Source organism: Phalacrocorax aristotelis, chromosome 4, assembly GCF_949628215.1.
Source record: "Phalacrocorax aristotelis chromosome 4, bGulAri2.1, whole genome shotgun sequence".
NCBI classification, from domain to species: Eukaryota; Metazoa; Chordata; class Aves; order Suliformes; family Phalacrocoracidae; genus Phalacrocorax; species Phalacrocorax aristotelis.
In genome coordinates this window covers 1,644,204-1,657,738 of record NC_134279.1, presented here as the reverse complement: position 1 = coordinate 1,657,738, position 13,535 = coordinate 1,644,204, and the positions used below count along the sequence as shown (strand labels likewise).

The following is a 13,535-nucleotide window of genomic DNA, read 5'->3' as shown; positions in this document are numbered from 1 at the left end:
TCGGTGTAAAAGGAGAAATTTCTCAAAGTTCAGACAAAATATTTCCATAGTTCTAGAAACTTTTTAAATATTTACATATTTATTAGAAATAAAAATATTGCTACGGCTATATCCAAGCTACCCAAGTTCAAAGACATTACCTTCTTTTTCTTCTTTTAAAAAAATTTTGAACCTCATTTAGCGTTCAGTATTCTGATTATTTTTTTTTGCTCACACTGCACGGAAATAAATTTTGATAACGGGACTCTCTTTTTTCCAAGCTTCTGCGTTGCAGCCGAAGGACCAGCTTTTGTGAACAAATTCATTTTCTGATCACAGGAGTTCCTCTGACAATCACTGTGATGTGTGAAATCACGTCCACTGCGTGAAAGCGTCGGCAGCGGCCGCTCTTCTGAGCCATGGCAATGAGCTGCAGATTAATCACTGTGTGCAGCAACCACGCCTGTCTCTCTATACTGCTAGCAAATATTTCAATTAGGAAGATGGGATGTGGAAACCTATCAAAATTATAGCAAAAGCACAACCCTTTTGGCTGGTAATGTGCGAAGAAACTATTGGGTGGGAACTCCTGATACCAAGTCGCCCCACGTGGGGCTGCACGCTGAGTCCCAGGCTGCCCCACACCACACGGTGGGATGAGCAGTGAGCTGTGGTCAGCCCCCAGAGCTCCCTCACCTCTCCTGGAGGTGGTACCTGCGAGGGGCGTGTGGGGTCAGGAAGCTCAGCTACCTCGGCAGAAGGACTGGATCTAATGCAGCGCCTCCAGAGCATGGCTGTGCCTCTGTCTTCAGGACGGGCTGCACGAGCTAAGGTACAGCCAGATTGCTGGACGGCAGGCACCCAGCTTTGCAGTGAAGTACCGGGCAACAAATCATTACCTGCTGCTGCAGGAATTAGGAGGACAGCACTTCGATAAAAAGGCTGTCCCGTGTTCTGAGAGACTACCCTTCCATCCCACAGGCAACCACAACGGGCTGGGCACAGAGCTGCTCCAGTCACCTGGCAAAGCACCGCTCAGTAACGCGAGAAGGTGGTGCAGCGACAAAGAGACAGCCCTAGCAGGGTTTCGTCGTCACTGCTTTCTGCCTTCACCGTTCTGCTGGTGGCTTCCAGAACAAGGAAGTTAAGTTTCGGTCCCTCTCTTTCAACACACTGGATGGCTTCAGAACTACCATCACTCTGTACTGGGCTGCCTTTAGGTGGCAGAAATGCCCAGAGAGAAAGACAAGACAGAAGGGGGATGGATTTGGTGACAATTCCCACACAGCTGTGCACCTGAACAGGGATGCAGCGAGAGAAACTGCAAGCTGGATGAATAAAATAAGGGACGGCAAGAAGGGAGGCTCGCGTGCTATGCCTCTCTCTGGTGTCCTCATTCCTTTACTGCGCTGTCAACTTGACCCAGGGATACAGACAGCTCCAGAAATTCTTTGCGGTACCTCCCCAGCCTCTGCCAAACTGCAGGTGAGCGCGTCTTACCCCGGCTGTGGGGCAGCCCGGCACTGCCGTTCTGCAGCTTGGACATCCCAGTTCTCTTCCAGAAGTAGCACGGAGCAGCACCGAAGCTCTGCTGTGTGGGAGGCTGAGGCAGGAGAAGTGATGATGGAGCAGCGCCCCGAGTGCCAGCACCTTCAGCCTTCCTATGTCACAAGTGACAACGGTATGATTTCTGCCTGGCGGTTTCCAGGCATTTGCAGTACGTTATGCATTAATGCAAGTAGTTAAGCTTGGGTAACTCCCTATCTCTATAACGCATTCTGTACTGATAATTTTTTTTTTTTAAATAAAATCCTATATGCTTTAATTTGTCCTAAGTGACTTTGCAGGCGACAAGAAAAGATTAGCTGCTGACAGCAGCCAGCCCTGGACCAAATCAAAATATACACCACGAATGCAAAGTGACGCTTAAGAGAGACTTAAAAGTTGGACAGCCCATTTGGAGGCAATCCTAATGCAGGTTTTACTGTCGTCATTAGAACACCACGCTGAGTAAGTCATGCTTTTTGAATCAGAATGTTCAGGATCAAACATTATTTTAAATATTAACAGTTTAAAAACAGAAAGTGTAGGGCAAATCCCGATGACTCTGTTAACTAGCTATTCGTGCTTTGATAACACAGATTTTCCCCCAATGAAACAGCATCAGTCCCTGAAAGCCAGAGCTACTCACAGACGGCCTGGTCTTGGTAGCCATCAGACCCTCAGCCCTGATAGCCTGAACCAAAACCTGCGCAATGCCGTGGTGGTTGCGCCGAGGAGACATGGACGGGGCAGCAGCTCCCTCTCGCTGGGCACCAGCCAACACCCAGTCCCATCCCACGGGGGTCCTGCACTGCCCAGCCGCACAGCGGGACATCGGGGACCACGGAGCCGTGAGCGGGCAGGCCCACCAGCCAGCATCCTCTTCGCCTTCCCAGGGAGGGGAGGGCGAGATGAGCTGCCAAGGTGCCGGGAGAGGCAGGCAGAGAGCCTGTCCCCCACTGCGCACGCAGACCTGGCGCCGGGGGCTTTGCCTGGGCTGCCCGATTCACGCTCTGCCACGCGATATCATCTCGCTCCTGCGCGCCTCAGGCCGTCCTGACTACAGCAACGCTGGGACCGTGAAAGAAAGGAAAAAGTTATAGGAAAAGAGTTATTTTCCAGGGTAAGGAGTTTTGCCTCACGTACTGTATGATCTAAAACACGCATTCCTGTATAGCTTATGGTTTCTGAAAATCAGATACAATCCATTTCTCATGGAAACAACTAGAAATAAAGCACTTGATCAGCATACTGCTGGAAAAAAAAGCCTGTTTGCCAGCTAGGTTTCAATGTACCCAACTGCCTCAATTCCCGTTATTCACCGATCGCAGTGGAAATCAACCTAAGCCCAGCAGAATGCAGTGCCAGACCTGAAACTGAGACAAGAACTCCAAAATTTAGAGAAATACTTGAAATTCTTTTCTCAACAAAACCTCAGATCAAAACCTGAACCAAAAACCTCAAAACTGGAGGTCTAACGGCAACTGGAAATGGAATTGCCCAGGGTCCATCCCCACCGGTACTGCCCCTCTCACTGAAAAGCTCTCGAGCACACTCCAGCGCGCAGACGCTCGCCCTCGACAGCAAACTGTTAAAAGGCTCATTTCACACCGGGGTAAGCTAAGGAGCGCGTAAGACAGCAGGCCCTCGCACCGACGCCCTGGGAGAGAGGCCGTCAGCTTCCGCGCCTTTCTGCAGCCTCTTCCATCCTGCGGAGCACTAAATTATCCATTAATTTCAATGAACGCGGATCTTCTGAAACTAAACTGTGTGCTTGCTCTCAATTATACAAAGCTTCCCGTCTTCAGAAAAGAGTCAGCGAGGCTTGAGTTTCCAAGTGAAGTACCCCGTGGGCACCACCAAGTCCCTTGCACCTCGTTGCCCTTGTTCATCCCAGACAGCAACCTTCCTGCACTGCCCTTTCTTACGTGAGCATGGCAGCCTACACGGCCATGGCCAGCAGCTCTCGTTAGGCGTGCGGCGAGCACGCTGGGCCATCGACGGAATGCCAAGAGGCCTCGGCGTCAGACAAATTTTTTCCAGCTAAAAGCAAAGGTTGAACACTTCCGGCGCGGGAGAGGAACGGCACGAAGACATGGTTTGCCCTAGCCAAATGGAGTAGACATTTCCGCAATTCAGAAGTCCGACCCAGAGCTCATCTGCAGTGATATTCAGAGGACTAGTTTAAGCGCACTGCTATTTTAACTTTTGGTGGTTTACATTTAAGAAAGGAAGCACAGATGTATCAGGATGCAAAAACACATAATGCGAGGGCATGCAAATTCAGGTCATGCCACAGCACCGTGAAATGACACATGCTCCGGGGTGGTAGCAGCATGGGGGTACACAAGGGAGTGCTTGCCTGCATACAGATCATTTTTCCAGCAAATAAACTAGTTTGTTGAGATTGCATCTTTCGTTTCAGCTTTGACAGCAGCAATAGTAGTTAAAAAGACTTACCTATTTGGATCTGTTGCTCTTTACCAGCCTGCAGAAGAAAAAAGAAACACATGCACAAAGTTGTGAGTGTTAATTACTATGCAACTCGTGACAGCCCAGCGCTTCTAAAAGGCTGAAACATCACTTGGTCTGTATTGCTCCATTTTTTACATTTCTGCTTTTGGTTTCCAGGGATGGCATTTTTCCTTAACTGAATAAACAGCAGTTCCCACCCACCAATATACTGCCGGTGTCCAGAGTAAGCTTAACACAAATAGAGCTGCTAAGAAATCCTGATTCTGAATGACCCACTCTACATATTGTGACGCCGTGCCAAAAATTAAGTTCGGCAGCTGACAAAAGGCCTTAAGGTCCATGAGGGCGAGGAGTTCTGATGCATGCGGGTGCAGGGCAGTACGGAGGCACTCCTTAAATTGAGAGGGGAAGGGGAGCGCTGACAGCTCCCCTTCGCCTCCGTGCCAGGGAGCAGCAAAGTCAACCGGAGTCCCCAGGCACAGAGGCAGCAGTCCCACGCCAACGCCAGCTCAGCCCCGGCCCGGCGCCAGGTCTCGCCAGGGCGATGGTACGGGGAGGCGAAACTCCCGGGCATCCTGCGGGATGCTGCGGGCCCGGCTGAAGGCTGCTGCGGCCCCGGCGGAGCGGGGAGAGCCGGACGCGGAGGCGCGTGGAGCGGAGGAAGGGAAGCAAGGCTCCGGGGAGCAGCAGCGGGCGGGGGGAAGCGCCCCGCAGCCGCCCCCTGCGAGCTGTCAAAAGCCCATCCGCAGCGCGGGGCCGCTCGTCCCGCCGGGGGCGCCTGGCTGGGACCGGCCCCCGGGGGGAGCGGGGAAGGGGGCGCAGCTCCCCGGGGCCGCTGGCGGAGAGTCCCCGCGGGCCGGCCAGGCTTGCCCCGCGCCCCGGGAGAGGAGGGCAAGGGAGGGGAGCGGGGCGGGGGTCCCGGCCCCCCGCACTCACCTGCCGGCCGGCCGCGGCGCGGAGCCCCAGGAGCGCGGCTGCCGCTACCCAGAGGGGCAGGAGCACCATCCCGAGCCGGCCGCCCGCCCGCGGACCGCCGCCCCGCCGCGCTCCTGCTGTCCCCTCCGCCGGCGGTCCTTCCCGCCGCCGCCGCCCCAGCCCCCGGGGCCGTCCGTGGGGAGCGCGGGTGGCGGCCCCCCCCGCCCCGGCTTAGCGGCGGGGCCCCGGGGCCGGCGGCAGCCGGGCGGGCCGGGTGCGGGTGGCGGCGGTGGGGCGGCGAGTCACCGCGGCGCCGCCGCCTCCTGCTGCTGCCTGCGCCCTGCCTGCGCCGCGCATCCCGACCTGCGCCGCTAATAAAGCCGCACCGGCCCCCGGGCGCGGCTCCGCCTTCGGCAGGGCCCGGCACACCGACGTCAGGGGCCGCCGCCGCCGCCCCCGGCCCGGCCGGGCTTGGCTCAGGCGGTCCGGCCCGGCCGCGAGGGCGTCGGCGTGGAAACTTCTAACATCGCCCACGCAACGCTGAGAAAAGCTCTCGTCCACCGACCGACCCGTCGCTGTGCTCTCCGCTACATGCTCAGGGCTCCCCACTCCCCGCCACTATATGCTCCGTGCTCCCCAACTCCCCGCTTGGAGCTCCTTCCTATTACACCCTCAGTGCTCCCCAACTTGCCCCTCGAGGCTCCCCACCTCGTCACCCTCCTGCCCGACCGTGCATTTGCTTTAATCCACAGGCTACCTCCGAATACAAAACTTGCCCACCCTTCCTGCCTCTGCACCGTGGTGGCAGCTCCGGGAAGAGATCCAGAGCTCTGAGCCCCAGATTCCCGCATCGCCTCTCAACCCAGGGCAGCGCAGCAGATGCTGCAGAGGCCCTGAGGCTCCAGCGGGACTGCAGCCCGGTCGCAATGCCGCTTCTCTTCCCCCCAGCTGGGGGCTCAGCCCGCAACCAAATCCCCGCTGCGCAACAGGCAATGTTGCCTGGCCCGGACAGGGACCAAAATCCACTCGTACAGGGCCTTCCACAGACAAAAATCTTGAAGACCATGCTCTGTATGTTCTTGGTCCCTTATATTTGCCTAGAAAATGTTACGAAGTTGAGGGTGCGCAACGACGAGTTGGTAACAGATACCTCCAGGGGTATCCCCAAGGGGGAAACAAAACAATTCACAAACACTTTTAGCACCCAGAGATAAAACAGTCCATCCTCGGAACAGTTCAGCAGTATTCCAGGCAAGAACTGATTTTTGTTAGGGTGAGGATTATCTAGTGTTACGAGAGATGGTTAATATGGGAACGCCTGGATCCCAGTTTAAAATCATGCCATTCTGGCCTACCTTTTGGATCGCCGCTCATGGGATACGTCATGACCCACGTCAATAACTTTCTGTTGGCCTCCAGCTAGCACAGACAAGCAGATCATTGCTACACAACATTTCAGAATAAACGTGTGGAAGCCTAACTATAATCATCTTTCAAGTTGAACTGCCTGCCAGAAGCCACTGTATCTACGTGAAAAGGATTTTTTTTCTGAGAAAGCGGGAATGCCTGGACAGGTCTCTGTTTTTACAAGTGTAAGACCACTTCTGTACGTAAAATACACAAGCGGGCTGTTGCACTCAGCAGGCTCTAACAGCGGGCACTTGCCCGCTGCGCAAGAGCCACTTTCTAGAAAGCCCGGAGTCAGAATGGCTGAGGCTCTGTAAATTGTTAGCTACATAATTACACAGCGCAAGGCAAGTCGAGGACAGTAAGTTTGCAAAGCCACGGAGTCAGAATTGTCGATTCAGAACTGTCAAACTTGGGATACCAGCCTAAGCTTTCTTTCGTCCGTGTGTTAATGAAGACGCCGACCGGTATTGATTGACAGCAGGCCGCTTCTCCCACAGGGCTCTTCCCTCACCCAGAGCACAAACCCGGTACCATTCACAACATGCAGCTATTGCACATTTTATTTCCCTCACTGATGTTCATTAGGTGACCTCAGACCTTATTTATTGCACATCATTCAAATCCTGAAAACAACAACATCGATTTCCTTGTGGGCTTTTCCGTAATAGGACATACCTGTGTGCTTTGCCAACCATCCATTTTCTGTGGTGGAATGATGGACCAGCACAATCTCTGGTGCTTCATGCTGGCTAATTATAGGTGCAATTCATTATTTGAATTTAATTTCCTTCCGTTTTACCTAGCAAATTTCCAAGCCAGGCTCTTTCTGATTCCACTCCAGAATTTTGCAAACGTACAGGGTCAGGCTCCCCGCAACGGGAGGAGCTGGTTCAAGCGATTCACTCGGCACCTCACAGGAACTCTGTGGAAAAAGCCATTCTGATGGCCCCCTGTCATCCGGGCGCAGCACGGAGCACTGCTGAACACAGCTTTGAGGGGAATATCAAAAGGGAGCAAAAACAAGTGTGAGAATTAGATGCCTCCTCAGCTGTAAGAAACAAGGCTGAGTACCATACCTGTAACAAACATAACTCAAGACAGTATTTGAAAGTTCGAAGAGGTTTCTCACCTCTAACAGCCAAGCTGGGACATACTATTGTCAAAGAAATCATAGATTTTCTTGTACGTATTTCAAGTCTGATGTATATACATATGTATATATATAATTTTTACATATGCACGCACACATATCTATATATGTGTATCTATTAAAAAGTTGTTAAGTATTTGCAATTCTAAAATGACTCTTGCTAACACCGCATCCGATAGGCTTTCTGCATCTGTGCAGTTTCTGTTGATGCACTAGACCGACAGCTACAACTATTTTACGAACCTGAGGCTAAGCCCTGACGCAAAGAGGCACTGAGCTCTAAAACTCCTGCATAGGGCCAGCTTCTGGGCTGTGAAGCTGCCGCACTATTTGCATGGCAAGAATAATTACTTAGGGGAGTTAAACACTCAATGCTGTGAGTAAAATGTACGATTACCTGATGAGAAAGGCTCTGGAACATGGTCTCTGAAGCCTCAAGTTCTCTCACAGCAGAAGTGCCTGCAACACAGAAAAAAATCAAAGCAAGTTTTAACTGGAACAAGAATTCAAACTGAGAAACTTTAAAGAAGAATATTCCCTCTACGGAACCAAGAGAAATTAACGGAACAGGAGTTTTTGCAGTACGATTTAATACAAGCTTTCAAATATTCACATTTTTTTGACAAGAGCACTTGTAAACTTAACATACAGGAATAATATCTACAGTCTAGACAAATCGCAGTCTTCACCAATCATGTACGCACACACATGGTTCAATATTCAGTTTTAATATTCAGTGACATTTCCCAATATTTAGATATCATTAGAATTTACTGAGTTTCTGATCCACTCCATTCTTTGCCAGTCCACATTCGATGACCTTTCTTAATAGCGACCAGTTTGGAAAGCATTAATTCTGCCTTTCCAAAACAGACATATCACTGAAAACTAGCCGGGGCAAACCACACTGCCTATATAAGATGGCAGAGATAGCCACTTTGAGTGCCTGTTTTAGAAAACTAGAAATATTTTATAAGCATCCTGCAGATGGTTGCCTGTTTTCATGGAACGGCTGTAGCAGTGGACCCCGGAGGACATCTATCTTTAAGAAAAGATCATCCAGGCTGGCTCAGAAAGCGGTACAGGACAGCCCAGATAAGCTAGTTCGTGATTAATTTACTTTCCTTGCCACTTCCACAAACTGAAGAGCACATCCCTTACACCATGCTTGGGCTTTCCACCTCCCCCCCTCCCTTTTTTTTGCTCTTTTAATCTTTACCATTAAAACCACAGTTTGCTATTTACTTCCAGATACCAGCTCTGCTTTGGTGTCAAAGCCTAACTTCCTTTAATGATTGATACACTGGGCCTCAGGTTCTCCTTCTCAATGAAGCGTGCCCTTATCTGAATACAACTGAAGGGCAGGATCCTCCGTGAGGCAGGGAGACTGGAGACCCAGCTCTTGTTCCGGTGAAACCAGAGTACGCGTACACGACCCGGTCAGGTTTCCAGCCTGCTAACTGTTGGCTTAATGAAAAGTAGAAATATCTTTTTTCCAAGTAATTAGAGATGCAGGAGGCCTACAGCGTGATCGTTAAACCTAAGGCAATATAAATTGGTTTCTTATCACAGGATACAGCTGAAAAGAACGCCTGCGCCTCATTTTTAAAATTCGTTACTATTTGCATTTCAGTAATGCCTGAGGTCCCATTCACGGACCGGAGCCCCATTGTAGCGGGCATTGTGAGTGCACACAATAAAAAGGCCACGCACAAAGACCTTTCAGTTGAAGGGCTGTAGTCATACTACTGAAAGAAAACCCAAACCACCCAAACTCCAAAAAGCCTGGATGTACAAGAACCAAACTTTATGTTCTTAAATGGAAACCCACCCCTTCCTGCACTGCTCGTTGTACAGCCGTCCACACACACAGAGTCTCAGCTGCAGCCGAAGCGTCTCCCCTGCTCGCCGGGCACTTTGTCAGCATCACAGGTAACGAAGGCGCCACCACCAGCTCCAGACCTTGGCACTGTGGTCACGCAGGCGTATTAATAGCGCCCTGACAGTCCGAAAGGCTGCCTCCTCTCTGGCTCCGACATATGGCAACGCGAGCCGTGCATTCCGAACCTGCAAAGGCCTTTCTTGCCGAGATGCCACCTTTAAAATCTCAGTCTTACTTGCCATCCAATGACATCTGTCGTTTCGTTTCCAAAATTGCCCAAGAAGATTTCTTTGATATTACCCTCCTTGTGCGTTTACCACAGCGGTGCAAGAGAGGGATTTGAGTACCAAGGTGTCAGACAAGAACTGCCAGACAGCACGGGAAATGCAGGCACTCTATAAATGAAAACGGCTATAGTTTCTCCTTCACGGTGCATTAAAACTGGGAATATTAAACCACACAACCATATTTAATTGTTTTAAAGACACCATTAATCTAGCAGATTGTTAAATGAAGAAGCATAGTAGACCTATTATTTTTAACAAAGCAGCATTAAGATTTACGGTCAGGATTTAACCACGGGACATAGGAAACGGGAGAAAAAAAATGCGAGACATGAAAATTATAGTTGTAAAGTACGTTATGAAAAATGAAAAGTAATGGAAAGAGGCAGCGCTTCTGTATACTAGATACATTCCATAAAATCGTTGCTATTTTAAGGTGGTTAATTTTGAAACAATGTGTGCCAAATAAAATGCAATTAAAACCACTCTGAATCCTCAAAAGAAATGAATAAACAAATACCCATAAATCATTCTAAAAATAAGATCCAGTAAGACCAAGCTCGTAAAGGCCTGCGGTACTGATACAGAAATCAGCGGTTCGTGTGTTGCAAGAGGTTCCTGGAACTGCCGAGGCAGCGACCCCAACGCGCTGCACAGACTGTGACAGCACCGAAGGCCCGTTTCAATGCCCGTGGTTGCCTTAAGCCCTCACAAGAAAATACAGACGGAGAACATCCTTCTCATCCTGCACGGCCAGCACGTGGCGGGCACATGCTCCGTCCTGAAATAGAGAATTGCCTCTATGCGAGGGATAGACTTACTTGAATGACACCTGTGCACTGCAGGGATGGGCGCTGTCGTGCGCTATCCACGCTCATTGTTGCGAGCGTTTTGCTGTTGTAAACATTGTGGATTTACGCTTTTATACGTACGTCCTTCTGGACAGCGGGGAGCTGTGCAATCTCCTTGGACTCACAGACAGAAGACAGACACCTGTAGGTAACTGGTGAGGCTGAGCACCTGCTGGATACACAGAAGTGGCTGCTCTCACACTCTTCAATGATTTTTTCCGCTGACAAAAGAAAGAGCAATTATTGGCTTCTGGGAATCTGCACTCAGAGGTCTTAACCAGGGATTATGTTTGCAAGGGATTTTTTTTTACTTTCCATTTCCCCATTTATATTCCACGGTCTGGGCAGAACAGTACCCTCCGCCAGGAAGTACTCAATCTGAGGACTTAAGTAACGCAGAAAATGCTGCCCAGGACTCTCTTTGAAATGGAAATCTCCTCCCAGTTATGCAAAGTGGGAGAGATGCTATAACTATTATGACCACAGAGCGGCTGTTCTTTCTGGAGCATTTATTGTAAGCTAAAGCGTGACAGCATGTTTGAACTTCTGGAATTGTCAAAGTACACCTTTCTGTTAGGGCAGCTGCCCAGGGAACTGGATTGCACTAACATTTAATTCCCAGGACTTCATAACCAATGAAGGGCATAAGTAATGGAAGTGTGACAAATGTTGCAGCGCTGCTCATGACCTAAGATAACCGTTTGGGTGCAAACATTCATTCCTTCTGTAGCCAAGTACTGCCCGACCAGACAGCCGTGAATATGCTAGAACACTAGCATTCTTATGCAAAGGTGATCAGTTGCATTTTACAAAAATAGCACGTAAAACAGTTACTGGAAAGAACAGGGAATGAATTCACATATTAGCTCGTAAAATTAAACTTGTCATAAGCAGGACAGAAGGGACAGAGAAGAGGAAGGTACCAGAAGGTCTGAAGCCCCCTCTAGGAATTCTTCTGTGGAAAGCAGTGCCATCCATGTCAGCTTACTGTAGAGGAAAATTACACTGGGAAACGATGGGGTTTTAGTGTAACGGCCAGCCTGTCACAGAACAGAGATACACCACATAATTTCAAGTCTCCTCCTAGTCAGGAGGTTTATAGAGAAACCCTTCAAATAACTCCTTTTTTGAAGTAGTTTGTGGTCGGCCGAAACCACCGTGCTGAATGCGTGGCTGACCCTCCCCTAGCCACCACCAATCAACAAAAGACTTGTTCCCAGTGAGGACGACAGCTATTCACACCCCATGCTGCCGGCTGCAGCTTCTTGCTGTCTGCAGCTTTTTATTTATCATTGGTGCACATCAGTGTAACGTCTGCCTTGAATCAACCTACTCCAAAGCACAGGCTACGTAAATTTAACCTGTGGCCGCCTAGACAAGCTGTTGATTGACAACAAAGATACTGTAAAGCCTTCTCATAAAGGCAATGCCCTCCATGAAGTAGTTTGACTCATGAGTAATCCCATAAAGCTGTAAGATCAGACAGAATGGAGTACGAACTGCAGCAGCACCTTACCCTATCAGGTGTACACCTCCCGTCGGCTTCACCAGCTGGACACTTCTGCTTTGTAACAAGTGCTTTCATTTTAGTCACTTTCTTGCAGAAACTTCTGGGGAGGGGGGGGTGACTGCAGAGAGAAAAAATCCATATTTTTTCAGCACACTGATTCCTTTTCCGCCATTGATTCGCACATAAAAAACCCAAAAATGATGTTCCCATTAGGAGGGAGGGAGGTTGCATACTTAAGTATTCCCTTACCTCTCAAACATGATGCAAATCAACCCTCCTGGACTGACTCCCTAAAATGAGAAAAGACTGAAACTGCACCACAGAAATGAGAAATTAAATGTAGAAATCAATACTATCCTGTTGGAAGACTGTTCCTTAAGCAAGCCAATGAGAATGTCTGATTCCGCTCCAGTTTGAATCTGCCTACCCCAAAGGGGTTATGATGTTTCCTGATTACCTCACAAAATTCTTCAAGTCAATCATGTCAGTAGTTTTTGTTACTTCCATTTCCTTGATTCTATTACAAAAGGTCATTCCATGTCACAAGGGTAAAACCAGCAACTTGAGGACGGTTGCCAGTAGCCCCTTTTGTAAGCATTTTAATAACGACCGCAGTTGGAACCCAAGAGACACCACTGTTCCTGTAAGCGGCCAGTGGCTCAAAGGGCATGTTAACCGGGCCCATGGGAAGCTGCAGGCTGCTTCCCACCCCCTACACACAGCTTTGCATTACATGACGTCAGTGGCAATAAAGAAAAGAGGCAAACAGTCTATGCCGCTATCTTTGCATTAAATGCATCTGGCATTACAGCTGCAACCTAGCAAAGAATAAGCGGATGCTCAACCTCCAGCACACATAGCCTCGTTTCTGTTATGCTCTTAAGCTGAAAGACGTAAAACCAGCCAAGAGAAAACTGGGCTTTTATTAGGAATGTAGACTAACTGCGATCCCTGCGCACCACCTTTGTGGTGGTTCTCTCCTAAGTGAAAAGAAAGCTAGATTATTTTAAGCACCAAGTCAATTTTAACTCTCTTCTATTAAGACCCCCCCACAGTTGGGATGGGCATCTCTAATTTAAGGATGCATCCCACCCTTTTAACCTCCAGGCAGACTCAGCATGCAAATGACTCACCTAGAGCCAAAGCAGAATGGGGAGCAGTTCTGGGAGGGCTACCACATTTTCAGCGTTAACGCAACTCGGACATCGGTCCGCTCCCCGCGTGCTGGCAGTGTTGCGTAGCTGACGCCTGGACGAGCGGGAAAGTCTGTAAATCTATACTTAGGGCAGGGCCAGCTTTCTCATCAGGTGCTTTAAATGCTTTAGGTTACTCTCCATTAAAGAACCACCCACTTCTTCCTTGCGCACAACATGTGGGAGCCGTGTTGCTGCAGACTGATGGGCCATCCATCTCACAGAGGTCAGTGCAAACTATGCTTATCTGCTACATATATTTGATCTGGGATTCCCCAGAAGGAATAATTAAGATAATATGGAATTAACATTTCATTCACTCAAATATCACAAATAAAGTCAAT

The 13,535-nt window shown here is 49.5% G+C and overlaps 1 protein-coding gene across 4 annotated transcripts in view; it reads right to left on the bottom strand.

Annotated features, from left to right (window-relative positions):
- The window catches only part of ADAMTS3 (ADAM metallopeptidase with thrombospondin type 1 motif 3), a 133,509-nt gene extending 121,408 nt beyond the window's left edge, over positions 1-12,101 (bottom strand). Inside the window, exons 1-4 of one of the 4 annotated variants that reach the window (XM_075089955.1) lie at positions 12,005-12,101; positions 10,459-10,709; positions 7,869-7,930; positions 3,982-4,009 (exon numbers count right to left, since the gene is read on the bottom strand). In XM_075089955.1, coding sequence (XP_074946056.1) covers positions 3,982-4,009; positions 7,869-7,892 — 52 coding nt within the window. In that variant the 5' untranslated portion in view covers positions 7,893-7,930; positions 10,459-10,709; positions 12,005-12,101. Of the gene's footprint in view, positions 1-3,981; positions 4,010-4,932; positions 5,271-6,996; positions 7,131-7,868; positions 7,931-9,302; positions 9,576-10,458; positions 10,710-12,004 lie in introns of those variants that run through there. The other 3 variants (XM_075089957.1, XM_075089954.1, XM_075089953.1) reach the window with 3 other exon arrangements.
- Between the last annotated feature and the right edge of the window lie 1,434 nt (positions 12,102-13,535).